A 17811-nucleotide genomic window follows, 5' to 3' on the forward strand; every position below is an offset into this window, starting at 1 on the left:
GTTGGATGGATATTGGTTCAAATTCGATTTATGGAACTAACAGTCTCTCTCAAAAGTTCTCTAAATGTTCTTTCAAGTAGTTAAGTATATATTAACTATCTAAGGGACCACTAATTGCTTGGAGGGGCCACTAATTGCTTAGAAAGACCACTAACTACTTGAGGAACCACTTACATTTGAAAATTTTTACAACTGACGCGCGCATGTATGAATATTATTCATACGCATTAAGTATTTTAAAAAAAAAATTGACATCAACTTTATTTTCTGTCTAATTACACATCCATTTTTTACACGTTTTAATTTAGAGGCGAGTTTTCTTTTCTCCGTTTAATCTTGTCAAAATTTATGACAATCTGTGAGAAATTTTACGAATCTAAAACCACAAATGTCTTCTACGTAATTTATTCTTTCAAATGTGATCCGTAATGAAGTATTTATCTCTAAAATTTCAAGTATTCATCTTAAAATACCAAGTATTCATATTAAAATACCAAGTATCCATCTCTAAAATTCAAGTATTCATACTACTTAAGATACTAAATATTTCTAAAAAAACTGGACATCAATTTTCTTTCATCTCTCTCATGACACATCCATCTTTTACACATTTTTAGAGATGATTTTTTTCTCGGTTTAATCTTGTCAATATTTCTAACGATTTGTGAAATTTTTTGTGAATCTAAAACCACGAACGTCTTTTACGTAATTTTCTCTTTCAAATGAAATATATGATGAAGTACTTTCGAGTTCTCTGTTGCGCAAGTATTCATATTTAATGATACAAGTATTCATCTCTCCTCATGCAGTATTCATCCACATCGTGCAAGTATTCATACTTTAAATCCTTGTCGTTTGTTTCAGATCCTACAATTGTCATCTTCTGTTGGTATTCTTATTTTTGAAAGAATATAGTTATCAATCTTGAAATAAATATTAACAAAATCATTGTAATATTTATATCACAAATATGATCGACGGTGATTATAAGTTATATTATTTGATAAACAGCGATAACAATAATAATGATTATAATAATATTATTATTATTTCAAAATTATTAGCATTTTAAATGCCACAACATTTTGTATTAACTTTTCAAAATTTTAAATCTAAGCTGTTATGTATTCTAGATGGAGAGATTGGAGCGGGACTAGTTTCTATCGAAGAGCAAATCTCAATTCTAATTATTCTTGTGTCTTCTTACAAACAGAAATATATAAGACAAGAATTAGTATTTGATATAGTGGGAAAGGCACATGATCTCTATGTGAGAGGTCATAAGTTAATTTGAAACTCGTATGCGGAAAATTCTTTGTTGTAATAACAATGATATTAAATAGTTAGACGGCTTGACCTCCAACCTTTACTCAAAATATATATATATATATAGGAATATGCTAGCATGCTATGCATAGCATAGAACTTCTCCATGCAACGCCTTGGAGTTCGACTTTTCAAAATCCTAACGGTCGATCCAAACCGTTCATCTTGTTCTCCATATTAATATGTGTTTGGGGACCAAATTTTATATTTTTTGGAATTTTTTTACTATTTCTTTAGATTTATTGAATATCGCTGTTTTCAGCAAATCTGGACCATAAAAAAACAGCGATTTTCAATAAATCTAAAGAAATAGTAAAAAAATTCCAAAAAATGTAAAATTTGGTCTCCAAACACATATTAATATGGAGAACAAGATGAATGGTTCGGATCGACTGTTAGGATTTTGAAAAGTCAAACTCCAAGGCGTTGCATGGAGGGGCTCTATGCTATGCATAGCATGCTAGCATATTCCTATATATATATATCTATATGAGTAAGGCTACCATACATTGCAATACATAGGCATTTTTGTACATTGGACTATAAATTACCGAAAGTCCAAATAACTGATCCAAACCATTTATATTCTTCTCCATATTAACATCTGTTTGAAGACCAAATTTTATATTTTTTTGGAAATTTTTTACTATACTTCTAGATTTATTAAATATCGCAGTTTTTTATAGTTCAGATTTGTCAAAAAATAATACGGCACGAGACTAAAGTCACAACTATGTTAATAATAACAGGGAACGCCACGACACTTTTTTTTTCAACTCTAGGCCTGGGTGCGAATTTGTATGTTTTTCTGTTGCGTTCTAATCACAGTGGTGCAAAAAGACAGAAAACAACATCTACATGGTTCGCTAGATTTGCTGAGATGTAAGGTGTGTGAATAATTTTCTCTGTTTTAATTGTTTTATTGGCTTGTGGTGCTTTCTGTGGTCTCTTTTTAGACTTGATCTTTACTGCCTCGGCTCTTTTGTCTATATATATCTCCATTCTTATATTATGCACGTAGTTGTCCTGATCCGCCAACGGCTGAGATTTAAATATGAACTTTCAAATTGAATATCAACCCTTCAATCACATAATCTATCTTCTTTTGATTAAATACATCTATTTTATGTGTAGAAGTCTAAATTTAGTTTAAAACAAACTCGCCACTAAAACTGCTACATAGTTCGTCACTATTAAAATTGAATGAATCCCTAACGATTCGTTTCCTTATTTCTCGTTACAACTAGCTTTAATTGGCTGCAGATTTTATAACATCTACAATTTTAATTCCCACAGATATGAGGTGAGACAAAAATAATTTTTGGACCAAATTATCCTTCGGTGGAGAAGGAAACAGTAAAATAGAAAATAATAGAATTGGATTCCAAATCTTTAAAAGACTAACAAATTTTCTATTCGGATTTTTTTAATAGAATTGGATTTCAAATAAAAAATAACTAGATCCGAATAAAAAATTTGCTTGCTAAAACAATTCAGATCGTTGACTTAGAATTGAATTCCAAAAACATTATGAAGTTATTTGGACCTGCTGACGTTAATTAGAAAAAATGTTATATTTTAAATAGACAAAATAACAATAATTACCACATGTAATTCAAATAAACAAATTAAGATTCACAACTATAATAAATAAAAAAATACTACCTGTTTGATAGTATAAAAAAAATTCATACAACTATAACATAATCAATTCATCAAAATTCATATAAATTCAAACTATAAAATTAACAACTTAACAAACAAAACATAAAAAAGATAAAAAAAAACAAATATTTAAAAGCTTGCGATCTAAAATTAAAAACTCTACTCCTAAAGACATTATTTTAACAACATAAATTCGAATAATGTGTTTGATAGACAATTTATTATTCTTCTAACAATAACTAAAAACTTAAAAAAAAAAATCATTTAAATTAAGCATAGTATTTGATTGTTTATACATGACTTGTGTTTTTTTTTTATGTTTTCACAAATTTAAATTTCTAAGGATATCGTTTGGTAGAACTTAATGCTCTTTGTTTTTTTTGTCGTTGAAGCCTACACTTGTTGCATGAAACTTTTGGTTTGAGTATCAACTCGTAATTGGTGATAAAGGAGTTGGCATGTAATAAGTTCTTTAGCAGCTTCCTTTTGTGAATAGGTTATTGTCGATACTTGAATTGAAACTCATTAAGTAAACTTAGCATTTCACTATCAACATAATTAGCCGCGTCGGTTGGTGAAGTATCTAAAAGTGTTCTATCAGTTCTGCATCGCAGATGAACCAAATCCAGATGTAATATTGAGTTTGTGAAGTTCATCATGTTATGGGCACATAGAAGATCCATCGTCGTCTCAAAATTTCCCGTTTTGTACAACTTTTCATATTGTTTGTAGTATTCAAAAGTCATATTTTTGATATTTTCACATTGTTTGTACAACTTTTCAAAGCATAAATTGAGATATTCGATAACACTGAGCAAAAGTTTCTTATTCAAATTTGACCTCATTTCACTAAGCAAATCAATTATTTATTCTCTTTGTGTTTGCTAGGCTGGTTGGATGTAACATGTATCAATTTAAAATTGTTCCGATAGAATGCTTAATCAAATATATCATATCTATAGTATAGCTAAATGAGCCTAACAGTAAAATCAAAGAACAAATGTGGGTGCACTGTGCATGGGTCCACACCAAGATAACTTTCTAATTTAAAAGATTTGAAATCCAATTCTCTATTGTTTCCTTTTTGACGAAAAGATAGTTTGGTCCAAAAATAAAAATTCTCTCACCTCTGATATGTGAAAATTAAAATTGTAGCTATTAAAATTTGTATCCTCTCAAATTCTTGCAATTAAATTATTTTCTTATTTCTCTATTTCCTCCATTTCATTTTTCTTCTTCCTCCATAGTTTCGAAAATAAAAATGAAAACTATCATATCTTTTCGGATTTTGTTTGGGGCTAATATATCTTTGTGAATAGATGAATAACAAATCTTGTGTTGATGGAAACAATCATATCTATATGTAGAGAAAATCATTATTTAAATCATATCTTGCTTGTGGAGAAAATTAGATATTAAATCGCAATGATACTTAAATTTTTTTTTTCATATTATATTTAATCCGTTATTTTTTTCATTTGTTGTTGTTTCTTTATTATTTTGATATCTATTTTTTCTCATTTGTGTATTTTATTTTCATTTAAATATATTTTTCTTAATTTTGTGTGAATGTCAAACAAAAATGTCTTTTTATATTATATTCAATCTTATAATATATTTCCGTTGCAACGCACGGATAAGTTACTAGTATATATATATATATACTTTTGCTATTATAATCCTACGACCTTACCAAAAAAAAAAGGACCATGACGTACATTACTTAAAAAAACATTTTTATTATCGGATGTGCTTCCGCACAAATGGTGTACATAACGAGTGGCAGCGCTGTAATTATTTCAAATAAATAAATATCAAAAATAAATAAATAATGTTGCAAAACTTTTTTTTCTAAGAAATGCAGTGGAACATCTAATATTATTTTAAAAATTCAATTTATAAATATTCATTGGATTAAACTAGAGAAAATAAGAACTAATACTATATGAGTACTGGTATCACTGAACATGACGTAACATGACGTAACGTGACGTGACAAATTTCCTTCTCTAACGCAGTGCCATCTCCTTAGAATCATCAACCCATCTTGCTATCTTGGCATTGACCATGCCCATGACACGTTAATTAATTATTGCAGATTAATTTTAGTTAAACTTATTTGATCCAATTCAAAATTTATAAGAGGTGGATCACATTTAAAAATTCACACTAATATTATGATGGGGCGATTATACGACGAGGACATTTCACTCTGGTCCTGTGTTATCTCCATGCTTTATGCAAGAGGGTTGGTATACCAATCAACCAAAAATCTAGATTTAATGCATCATCACAACAGCATGAACAATCTTTAATTTGTCCTTCAAACTTTTTTATTTTTACAAAAAAAAATTATAGTAAGTACTGCTTCTGATACTTAATATAAGTAACAAAATTTATACATATAACATTTTGCATTATTTTTTAATTAGTAATTTATGACAAATTTATATATATATATAACTTGGCAGCAACTGCCAAGCTGGTTATTGAGAGAGAATTCCTTATACATACGAAAAAAGCCAGAGATTATTGTTCAGCATGGTAACTTTCATCAGACAAATCAGTCGTTGAAATAGTGCCATTATTTTTTAAGAAATTTGAGTACCAATGAGCAGAGAGCCTCGGCTCTCTGGTCTTCTCTTCAGACTCGAAATGAACCGAGTATAACCCAAAAGTCGTGTCATAACCCGCAAGAAATTCAAAAAGGTCTATGAAAGACCATACAAAGTATCCTCTTACATTTGCACCATTCCTGTAAAGCAAGCAATGTTTAACTAATTAAGATAATTAATGGTTTCTCTCATGAATTATTTTAAGGCTAACAGTATTGGCCAGTAGTAGATTGGAAACCACCATTTGAGTATCAAAAGGGAAGATTTCAAAGTCACCCTTGTCAAATGCTGGAAATATCACATGTGTACCTCTATAAAACATGAAAAAAAAATTCAAGTGCTGTTGTCCCAATAAAAAATTTAAGTGCTTTCTCTCTGTTGTTTGATTCCCAAATTTTTCTAGAAAACATTTTTTTTATCCCCTTGATCTTATTCTCCTCATTTGTATTTCACCATATTTTTTTCAATTTTTTTGAGGGAGAGAAATATCCACATCATTGTCATGGTTTTAATAAATAATAATGATCATTTGAATGTACATCCACATTTTTAAGATGCATCATTTATCTCTGCATATATCATGAAAATAATTGTTGATTCTTAGAACGTAGAGAACTCATTTCCTAGTTTCAATAATAGCAACAAATTGAGTATCTTCTATATAAGAAAATTGGGTTAGGATTCTCTGACAACCACTTATCTTAGCAAACTTACATAATTTATCAAAACACTAGTATCGTACCCGTGCGTTGCAACGGAAACATATTATAAAATAAAAAAGATCAAAATTTTGATTTACAATTTGAATTTCAAACTTTGATGCAAGTAAAGTGATTTGATAAAAAAAAAGGACTAATGGCTTGTAGAAATATATATATCCCATACTCTCATAGGCAAAAACTAAAAGAACAAAAAAAAATAGTGAAACTGAATTCATATGAATAAATTAATTACTCTATTTTGTGGCACTAATTATAGTTAATTTTACTAAAATATCTCCTCAATATATATTCTCCATATAACATTTAACAACTGAAACTAAGAATGAACAACATACTGATAAAAAAAAATATTTTATCTTATCCAAATTGAAGAAGTAAAATTGTAAAAAGATTCACTGTAGCTTAAATTGAGTAATATAGATATCAAATAATTTGATAAGATATCAAATGCTGATGAAATATTTTTAAAATATGTCAGTTTTTGATATTCTTAAAAATATATTGATCATTAATCATAATTCTTAAATAAGGAAATAAGGAATGAGAGATAGCTGAAGAGGAATAAGGAAATGAATAAATTGATTTTCTCTCCAATTTTGTTCTCTATTCAATTTTAATTGTAACATATCGTGTGGTAGTATGTGTGACGAGTATGTTTCTAACTAAGTCTAGACTTTCACACATAAAAAATATGCATTTTATCAAAAGAAAACATATTATTTGATTGGAGGACTGATATTAAATCCGAAATTTCATCTTTCAATCATAGCCGTTAGCGGATCAAGACATCTACGTGCTTAATATAATAATGGAGATACCCAAAATATTTAAAAAAAAAAAATTATAGACGTGTTATTATCAAAATATGCCCAAAAAAATTGCCATTCTATCAATATTCAAGCAATTTAAGTATCATTTGATAATCTATAAAATGCCATGAAATATGGACCGTTACAAATTATCATGTTATTTGACGAACGGCGAAACTTATGTATCAAATTTCATTATTTTTTAATCATATTTTGATGTCTTGGATTCGCCCTGGTATGAATCATATTTTTAATGTCTAGTTGTGGCACAAATGACAACACAAGGAAAAGTAAAGTGGTCATTACCTCATAGCAGTGAGAGTGCTTCCAATAAAACCTCTTATAAATTCAATCCGCTTTTTATCCTCTAAACTGTTGTTAGTTTTCATTCCCAATCCTAATTACAGAAATTATGGATAATATATATCAAGGCAGTATAACTTGAAACTTGAAAAAGTTTAAAATGTGTATCCAAAATTGAAGTCTAATTGAGGAACCAATGATTTATTTATTTCTATAGACCACAACTTATTAAATGGATACTGGTAAATTTAATTAATAAAACTAACCATTTTCCTGAACATATATTGGTGGATTATCATAAGTTGCTTTTAAGTATTCTAGCATATGCTCCAAACCATCTGGATCAGGCACAACAGCACTTGGATCGGGGATATTCTGGTAATTAAAATAATAAAATAGCAAACAACATAAACTTTATTGAAACTTACAAAATTATGAAAAAAAACCATGTATTTTCTAAGAACATTACCTTGCCTCCTGGCGTTATATTCCTGCTAGCTGCAAAAAAAAATATCAACATAAAACTTGCCATTCCAATTGGGCATTCTCAAGAAAAAAAAAAGAGAAATTAAATTCAAATATCGGAGAAAAAGAACTAACTTGAAATTTGAGCAAAAGTATCAGCATAAACGTCACGAGGGCCCGAGTTTGTATTATTGGAGTCATCCATGATATAGCGAGAAGAATAGTGATTCAAGCCGATAAAATCAAAAGCACCTCTCAACATTTCAGATTGATACTTCGTAAAAACTGGTAGTCTGGGACCCACTATTTTCTTCATTATTGAAGGGTAGTCTCCGTAAGTTAGGGGATCTATGATCCTGAGTTTAGATAGTTTGATAGAATGAGTTATTAGGAACTTTCCTGAAAGAAATACTTACATCATAAAAAATAAAAAATTGGACACGAGAAAGCCTCATCTCCATGACTAGACAACTTTTGTTATATGAAATATCAATACTTGTTAGGACAACCCAAGAAGACAAAAATGATACACAAAATGTGCATAGTAGTATTTTAATGGGTTGGAGAATGGATTTTTTCGAATAAGAACAGGACCTAGTAAAACAAATAACATTTATAGGCAGTCACGAGTATCTAAGAAATGAAACCGTAACAAAAGGGATTACCTACCAACCAATGAAGAAATCACAGTAAAAAAAAAACTAAGAAATGAATTCAGAACAAAAGGGATTACCGACCAACCAATGTAGAAATCGCAGAATCTTTGCGCAGCTTCTTTGTCAGCATTTGAGTCTGAAAATGGATAGATCCCAAAGGAATATACATTTATCCCAACCATTCCGGCTTGCAACTCCTGCATGCAGATGCTTTTAGCATAAACCAGACCAGAGATGTACTGGTACTTATGGATTGGTATACAGAGGTAAATTATTCTATGACATCTATGGTAGGTGTTGAGCAATACAGATTTTCTACAAAATTGGTACCAAACAGTGTTCTAACCCAAGCATCAATATATGGTTAAATCAGAGGTCTGAAATAAAGAATTACATGATATTTAGTATGGTAAAGATTATAAACAGAGGCATGTGCCAAGAGAAGGTTGTGAACGACAATATAGGGCTCCACCGTAGAATTCCCGATGGTGCAATTTATGAGCCCGAATGGATTCGAACAGTGTTGTGGAGGCCATATGCCAGAGTCATAACTGCCTATGCCTAGAATGTTAGGCTCGGCCAAGGTGGTCCAGTACTTGACTCGGTCACCGAACTCTCTGAAACAGACATCTGCGTATGCTGTGAAATCCTCTCTGTGTATACCATGGATTAGTACTTGTTAGAAGGTAAGAGAAATTAGAGGTTATATTAGAAAGGTAGATTTTGCAACTTTGCGTGGAGTTGGGCATATTTTAATTCCATTGTGTAATAAACAAAAAGGTTACAGAAGTTATATAACCAAAAGGGCCAAATAATTAAAAAATATTTTTGTAAATAAATACAAAGCCAAGAAATTACATGATTTTAGGGCTCAACCAGCCTTGGTACTCATCTTCAAGCACTTGGGGTAGATCGAGTTGATAAATCATTACATGAATTTGAATTCCTGAATTTCAAAGCACAAAGATATTAGATGCTAATTGTTTTCTTTAATTGCTCTTCTTTCTCCCCAATACTAACCATGTTTGACAAGCTCATCTATGAGGCTATTGTAATATTCCAAACCCTTAGGATTAACCTCTCCTCTCCCATCTGCACAATCAAATTAACAAAGTCAAAATAAACACAAAACAAGAGGAGGCACAATGGAGGCACAAAAAATGGAGGCATTTGAAGTTTTGGACCCTCCTCCACAAAAATGTGGCTACAATATTTAGCAAGAGGTCACTGTAATTTCAGTAAACTTTCAACACGTCTTTTGCACACATACACACACAAAGAGGCACCTGGGATAAGCCTCGACCACGAAATGGAGAATCTATATGCCTCCAGACCAGTATCTGCCATTAACTTCACATCTTCCTGAAATTCATTTGGAAATTTTTTAAAATTTACTTCATATCAGTCAATTAATGAATTAATAGCTCTATGTAGTAACCAAAATGTTAAACATACCATCTCTCAATTTGATTTCAAAATATTTTTTGTAGTATTTTTTAGAGTTAAATTATGGTTTACCAAGTTTAGTCCAGTCGAGCAGTAACATCGAGATAGATAACATCAATGTATAATACTATAATTGATACAACCATTGGTAACATAACATTTTAGCCTTTACCAGCATGTAATGGTACGATTAGCATGATAATACCATTGTACCTTATATTTGTGATATCCGTCTGAAGCCACATCACCAGTACTGTTGTCTGGCATCTTTCCTGTATTGCAAAAGATACTACCACTGTAATTAGGGAATAAACGGATTTAATACAGACAGATAATGGCAAACCATATCCATATCTGTTTTTAAGTTTCATATATGTATACAGATATTTGAAGGAATAGGATACAACTCGGATATTAAACAAATGCAAATACATACATTAAAAGAATACGGATACAACTCGGATATTAAAATGGATCTATCACACAGTTCACAAAAAAAATAATCACCAAGTATTATTGTTCTATTAGTCAAAATATACAAATAAATTATAAGTCTTAAAAGAAGACAAAATGTGTGTAAATGTAATTGAGTTATTAGATGTAAGAATTATTAATTTGATTGACAACAAAATTTTATATACGGTTCAAAATCTCAAATTAAGGTAATGCATCGATCTCTAAAATGGATATCCAGATATAAAATAAGAAACATAAATGAATATTAGTTTATTGGTATTTGTCTCTGTATCCATAATCACTTCCTAATTATAAACCGTATATGTTAGCAAATATCTGTCAAATATCCTGAAACGAATCCAAATACAAATGGATATATTCGATCAGCATATACATCCCTAATTGTAACTGCTAAATGAAGTAGCGTATATGCATAATCCATGAGATATTTTATTCATCAGTATATATGGTAACAGATATTTTTCTTAAGAGAACTTGTATCTGAACCCCATAAAATTATTAAAATTAATTCATTGTTCACCCTCGTAGTTATATTTATGTTGAATGGATGTGATTATTGTATTGATATATACCTTTGATATGGTACTTGACCCTCAATCAAAACAATTTAGCTCTGAACTATTTATACGTCTTAGATAGAGATAGTGGTAAATAGAGAGAGAGAGAGAGAGAGAGAGACCAGCATGAGCAAAAGTATCCCAGATGGAGGGACTTCTCCCATCCTCAGCTGCAGCTCCCTCCACCTACACAATAAAAAAAGATCGAGGGTCTATCAGAAAAAAAATTAGCAAAGTTAAACTAATGTCAAAAAATGTCAATTTAGCAATAAAATATTGTAACAAATAACGAAGGGTTTACCTAAAAAGTTATATGCTAAGCCAAGAAAAAAGTTACTAAATCTGTAAAGTTTGGAAATGTTCAATTTTCAGCTCAACAACTTTCCTCACTGTGGTTTGTAATGTTCAAAATTATTACCTACTGAGCCCTCTTACAAAATTACTGAACATGGGCCCAAAGTATTTATGGAAAGCGGGGGGGAGGGGGGTAGGGGGGGAGGGGGGGGGGCCTTCAGACCAAATTCAGTATGATGTCCAATCAGAATAGTTCGATCCGTATCAAGATTCATGTGCACTTGATCTGCACGACTCTTGAAGTTGACCAAACAAATCTTGATGTAAATCGAACGGCTCCGACCTAACATTTTACAGAATTTGGTCATATGCCCATCGGACCACTCCCTATTCCTTCATGGAATTGCCACTTGAGGCAACAAAAAGTGAATATTCACTTTATTGAGGTTCCTAGTGTAAAAAATGAGTAAGACTGTGCTAATATGAATATTATAGATCGATCTGTGCTCTAGATTGATATCTCTACATTTAAAGTTCAAATAGTCGGATTGATTCAAACTTTTAAAGATGATTTCCCTATGAAAATGTATTAGGAGGAGGGATCCAATTACACCCTTTTTTGGTGACACCGAATTACAGTCTTCATTTTCAAAGTTTTCAAATTTCAAACAGTCGATGCAAACCGTTCCACATAATGGATATGTTAAAATATGCTTGCATCAAATTTTACATTTTTTGGAATATTTTTACTATTTATTAAGTATTTAACAAAATCGCTATATTCAGACCGTAGAATTTTTGTACCCATCTTAATAAATAGTAAAAAAATTAAGAAAAATATAAAATTTGATCTGCAAGCACATTTTAACATATCCATCAAGTTGAACGGTTTGGATCAACTGTTTGAACTTTGTAAACATAGGGTGTAATCCGGTGTCACAAAAAAAGAGTGTAATTGGATCCCTCCTCTATATATATATATATATGTAAATCACTGTTTTTGGATGGTAAAAAAAAAATATGTAAATTTTGATCTCCATGTTAAATTTTTCATAGTAAAAAAATAGAGATATGAATGAAAAATCATTGATCGATCCATAACATGTATGTTACCCATAATAGGAATAATTACTATCGGGATCGGGATCGGTCTCAGCCGATACCGATACGGGATCGAGGGATCAGCCGGTATCGGCCGATTCAGATCGGAAAATCGGTCTTCTTGGCAAGAAGCTTGTTTCACTAGTGGGAAAACAGGAATCAGGATCAGCTTATCTGGATCGGGTGTACAAAACAACCGATACTACTACTTACCTGAATTGGTTCTATCACTAAAACCGATACTAAAAGCTAATGAAAGCACAGCACATGCATTATCAGCATCGGTTCTAAGCTTAGAACCGATGCTGATAGGTCATATTTAGCTTTATCCCGAAGTCTGATTCTTCACAGAATCATTTTTCTTTCTTCTTCCTCCATTGCTTGGCGCAGCAGCTATCTTACTGGGCATTGATCAGCTATCTCACTCTTCGTTCTCAGGTTCATTAATTGATTAATCATCTCTTTTCTCAAGTTTGATGTTAGATCTAGCACAATTTAGGTTCTAATTCGGCCCATTTTATAAACCCTAATCTATCTTTAGGTTTTAATACATTTTTATATTTTAAGCTTTTCTTTATATGTGAAGATGAGCAAATTCATGATATATATGAATTTTTGATATAACTATATTTGCACATGCATGCTATATTTGAGCTTTTGATATATACCCATATATACCCTAGCATGCATCATATATATGTTATATAGTATTTGGCTAATATGCTATGGGTTGCATAGAGGCCTCCCGTGCTACGGCTCAATATTTGAGTTTTCAAAATACTAACGGTCGATCCGAACCATTCATATTGTTCTCCATATTAATATGTGTTTGGAGACCAAATTTTGCATTTTTTGGAAATTGTTTACTATTTTTTTATGGTCCAGATTTGTCTGAAAAACAACGATTTTCAATAAATCTAAAAAAATAGTAAAAAATTTCCAAAAAATGTAAAATTTGGTCTCCAAACACATATTAATACGGAGAACAAGATAAACGGTTCGGATCGACCGTTAGTATTTTGAAAACTCAAATATTGAGCCGTAGCACCGAAGGCCTCTATGCAACCCATATATAGCATCGTAGCCAAGTCCATGTTATATATATATATACATCTCTTATTTAGGTTCCGATGGTTTAATTTTGTAGTTTGGCTATTATTGAGAGATTTGGTACAGCGATCTTCATCTCACTCGGTACGGCATATAAAAATGATTATTCCTGGAGGTCCGAAAGCAACGAGTCACTGCAAGGCATTTGATGGTATCAATTTTGACAAGATGGGACAGACATTCAAGCATATTCGTGATCGGTTTTTGGAGCTAGATGGCAGCCCAATCGAAATCGATTCCCCAGCTGATCTTTTATGTTCAGATGACTCCATACGCGTCTATGCAGATGATTATGCGGCCTTGCTTACTCCACGGGAGTGGCTCACTGTACCAGTTGTTCAGATCTTGATGCTGTGAGTTAATATTTGTAATAATTGCAGAATTTTAGTACTTGTAATTCAAATTTCACAAAATTGAGATCACCTTTGTGTCTTTATTTTGTAGGTATTGGCACAAATACCTCAAGGAGGAATATCCCGATGAGCAGGTTGGTTTCATGGACCCCAGTCAAACGAATGCCACCCTGTTGAATGATGACCGAGGACGTGTTCTTCAATACATAGGGAAAGCACTCCGAGAAAATCAGGACAAGAGATTAATCTTTATACCATACCATCAGATGTTAGTGTTACATATATATATTCTAATTTTATTATATTTCTTTCAATTCATATAAATTGAATAATATGACATGCTACAAACCTAACATGCAGAAATCATTGGATATTGGTCGTGCTTATGCCAAGAGAATGTGCATTGTACGTGTACAATTCCGATAAGAAAGGTAAAAGAATGCTGATGATCAGTGCTGCTATCGAGGAGTAAGTGTCTTTCCTAAATTTTACATTTTTTTATAATACTAATGATTTTATTATTATATTATCATTTCAAAAATGTCTCATAAGTACTGATTGTTCAATGTTTTCATATTTCAACAGTGTCTTCATAAAGGAAATGGGTGCTTCTTTAACGGTTCGTAACGATTGCAAGGTAAAAATTCCTATTGCAATATAATTATAATGAATATACATATAAGCCATTTGTATGCTCGTAATATAAACATTTTATTTTTTTGAAACTTGTTATGTAGTGCCCACAACAACCAGCCGGCTGGGAATGTGCATATTATACCATGTTGCTCATGCAAGACATAATAAACCACTGTCTCGATGTTTTTCCGCAATTGAAGGTATATATATGCATTTATAAATTTTTCAAAAATAAGAATTGTTGCTTCAAATATAATAAAATACACAATTTAATTGTATATATATGCTCTTCACAAATTCTAAAAATGCAGGATATTCCCGCTAAATATACGTTACAACGCTTGGCCGACTTTCGCCAAATGTGGGCCAAAGTCTTGCTGAAAGAAATTAAGACGAGAGGAAGTTAGAAACATGAATTTTTTGTAATAAGTTAGGATGTGTATGATATATAATTAATTTAGGATGTGTTTTATTGATAATTAATTTAGGATGTGTTTTATTGAAAATTAATTTAGGATGTGTTTTATTGATAATTTAGGATTTGTGATAATTTGAAATTTCGGCCAGCTAAATAAATATGGAAGCTGGCCATTTAATAAAAAATATTTTTTAAAAAGAAAATATAGTATCAGCATCGGTTCTTACTTAAGAACCGATGCTGATAGTTATTTTCTGAATTAAAATACAAATCAACATCGGTTCTTAAGTAAGAACCGATGCTGATATTCTATTTTCTGAATTTAAAAAATATAATTTACAAAATACATCTGTATCGGTTGTACAGTACAACCGATTCTGATAGTTTTTTCCTGATTTTTGAAAAATCTAATTTACAAAATAGAACTGTGTCGGTTGTTAATTACAACCGATGCAGATAGGTATTATTAGTATCGGTTGTAACAACCGATACAGATTTGTTTGGTATCTGTGTCGCCCTCATCAGGATCGGTTGTGAACCGATACTGATAACTGTATATAACCGATACTGATTCTTTTTTTTCCAATGGTGTTTTACACTAAAAAATAGGAAAAAAATTGATAAAAAATTAATTTGTCGATAATTTATGTTTAGATAAATTATTACAATCAAATAATCCACTAATACAATATAATACAAGCATTAAAACTATAAACATACTCTTTCACTACCAGAAACTATGTCGTGCTAGCTGGATCACTTCATCATCATTTGTATTATGATAAAAATAGAGATATTGTTGTCCGGAATAAAAAAAAAAGACCTTGTAGAACCAAATGAAAGATTATTAAAATCTTTAATCACGGGTTCATATTTCTCTATTTCAGCATAGTTGATACTTGACACTCTATTTAATCAATGAATGTGACGAGTTTTCAGCATGTGCATAGTTTATACTCTATTTAATCAATCACCGGGTTCAAGTTTTCAGACAAATAATGACTAGAATTGGACCAAAATAGCCGAAATTGGACGAAAAACAGAAAATCCGTGAGGATTGACTCAGGATCGGATCGGGGTCGTCCGATACCGATCCGGATCGGTATCGGCCGATTATTCTGATATTACTGTCACTCATAAGAAATAGAGATATGAATCCAAATCATGGATCGATCCGTAACGTACATTACTGTAGTTTTACTCATAAGAAATTACTTGTTATCAGATTTCTACTTTCTACGGAACATCATGGGCTAAAATTTTAAACTGAATACAGCTTCAACATAGGATCAAAATTTCAAATCACAAATCGATCCGTAACATGTATATTACTGTAGTTCTACTCATAAGAAATTACTTCTTGTGAGATTTCTACTTTAAACTGAATATATACTGCTTCAACATAGGAACAAAAATTCAAGTATCTTAAAAATTCACACCTTGCTATAAAAAACTTAGGAAAAAAGAATAGACAAATCATGAAAACCTGATAAGCGGAGGTAGCAGAGCCAAAGACAAAATCAGAAGGGAAATCAGACCTAGTGAACTCCAAGCCAACCGCTCTCTGCAGTACAACCAAACAAAACAATACTGCGATGAACAAGCTCGATCTTGTACCTTCCATCTTTAGAGAAACTTTAGAGAGAGAAAGAGAGAGAAATAGGTGGGACAACTACCCTTTCTTTTGCCTTTTGATTGGTGTTGATGAGAAACGGCAGGAAAAAAAATATTGATAAGGAGGGTGGGGTGGAAATAATGCATTTGAATAGGGGACGGCTAGCTGTATATTAAGCCATCAATATGCCTACGGGCTTCTCTTTTAGAAAACGTAAAGAAAAAGAAAGTCATTGATACAGACAGGTACAATTGATTCCAACCATATATACTGTAATTGATATGACTGCGGGCTCCTCTCAAGAAAAAAAAAAATCACTGATGTTTGATGCAGACAAGTAGAACTGACTCCACCATACCAAGAGTTTGTATCGTCTCCCATAGTGACAAACGAATAGTTCGGGTTCGGGTTCGGTTTGACCGGGTCAAAAATTCGTGATTCAGATATAATCCGGATATAGTTCAGAAATGATTCAGCACAATAAAGGAGCAAAAAGAAAAACCCAAAAAAATTCTAAAAATAAAATAAAATAAATTCTGCATTTTTCTGGCGAATAATTCGTGACTTGCATTTTATTCGCGAATAAAACGTATTATACGTGTTTTTCCATTTTATTTGAAATTTGGTTTGGAGACGTAGAAAAAAAAACGAATAAAACGTGAATAATTTGCGAATTGTGTGACTATGGTCTCAACTATCGCACAAGTGGAGTCCACAATTTTTTGGTTCAGATTTACTCTCATTTGGACAAAATCAATATGTTAGAATCCGAATACCTCCACAACATCTCTTTGTTTAGAGGCCCATCCTATTCAGAACTACTCAAGACTACTTCTCAAGAGCGGGACAACAAAGAGATGTTGTCCAAAGGTCCATCCTATTCAGAATTCGGACCGCTTGTCAAGAGCGGGATGAGTTGAAGACCTGAATACAAATATCCAGCACCGTCTCCCGGGTCGAAATTTTTAAATATACCATTATTCAAAAAATAATAAACCAAAACATCATTTTTCTGTGAAAATTCTAAAAATGACATGGCCGCATCCCCTAGAAGCATCCACTTTTTTGGTGGCCGCATCTACAAAAATCGGCCACTATTTTGGGCCGCCTTTATGGGCTACGGCCATGGCCGCTTCTAGGGGATGCGGCCACCCGTCAGGCCTATAAATAGGCCGCTGATTTCATTTTTGGTCACAATTCCATTTGGTTCTCAATCCCTTCGAAGCAGGTAAATTTCTTCTTT

The 17811-nt window shown here is 31.8% G+C and overlaps 1 protein-coding gene across 1 annotated transcript; it reads right to left on the minus strand.

The window, feature by feature from the left end:
- Positions 1-5286: 5286 nt before the first annotated feature.
- Positions 5287-16673, minus strand: LOC144555079 (beta-glucosidase 22-like). Its single transcript, XM_078303290.1, has 13 exons — positions 16440-16673; positions 11164-11227; positions 10221-10279; positions 9848-9923; positions 9582-9653; positions 9420-9507; positions 8956-9214; positions 8643-8758; positions 8041-8261; positions 7910-7938; positions 7707-7815; positions 7444-7534; positions 5287-5746 (listed from the first exon to the last, which is right to left on the minus strand). The coding sequence occupies exons 1-13, from the start codon at positions 16575-16577 to the stop codon at positions 5521-5523; spliced, it is 1548 nt and encodes a 515-aa protein (XP_078159416.1). The 5' UTR covers positions 16578-16673; the 3' UTR covers positions 5287-5520.
- Positions 16674-17811: the final 1138 nt, after the last annotated feature.

The sequence above is a fragment of the Carex rostrata genome, chromosome 6 (genome assembly GCF_964058835.1).
Source record: "Carex rostrata chromosome 6, lpCarRost1.2, whole genome shotgun sequence".
Lineage (NCBI taxonomy): Eukaryota > Viridiplantae > Streptophyta > Magnoliopsida > Poales > Cyperaceae > Carex > Carex rostrata.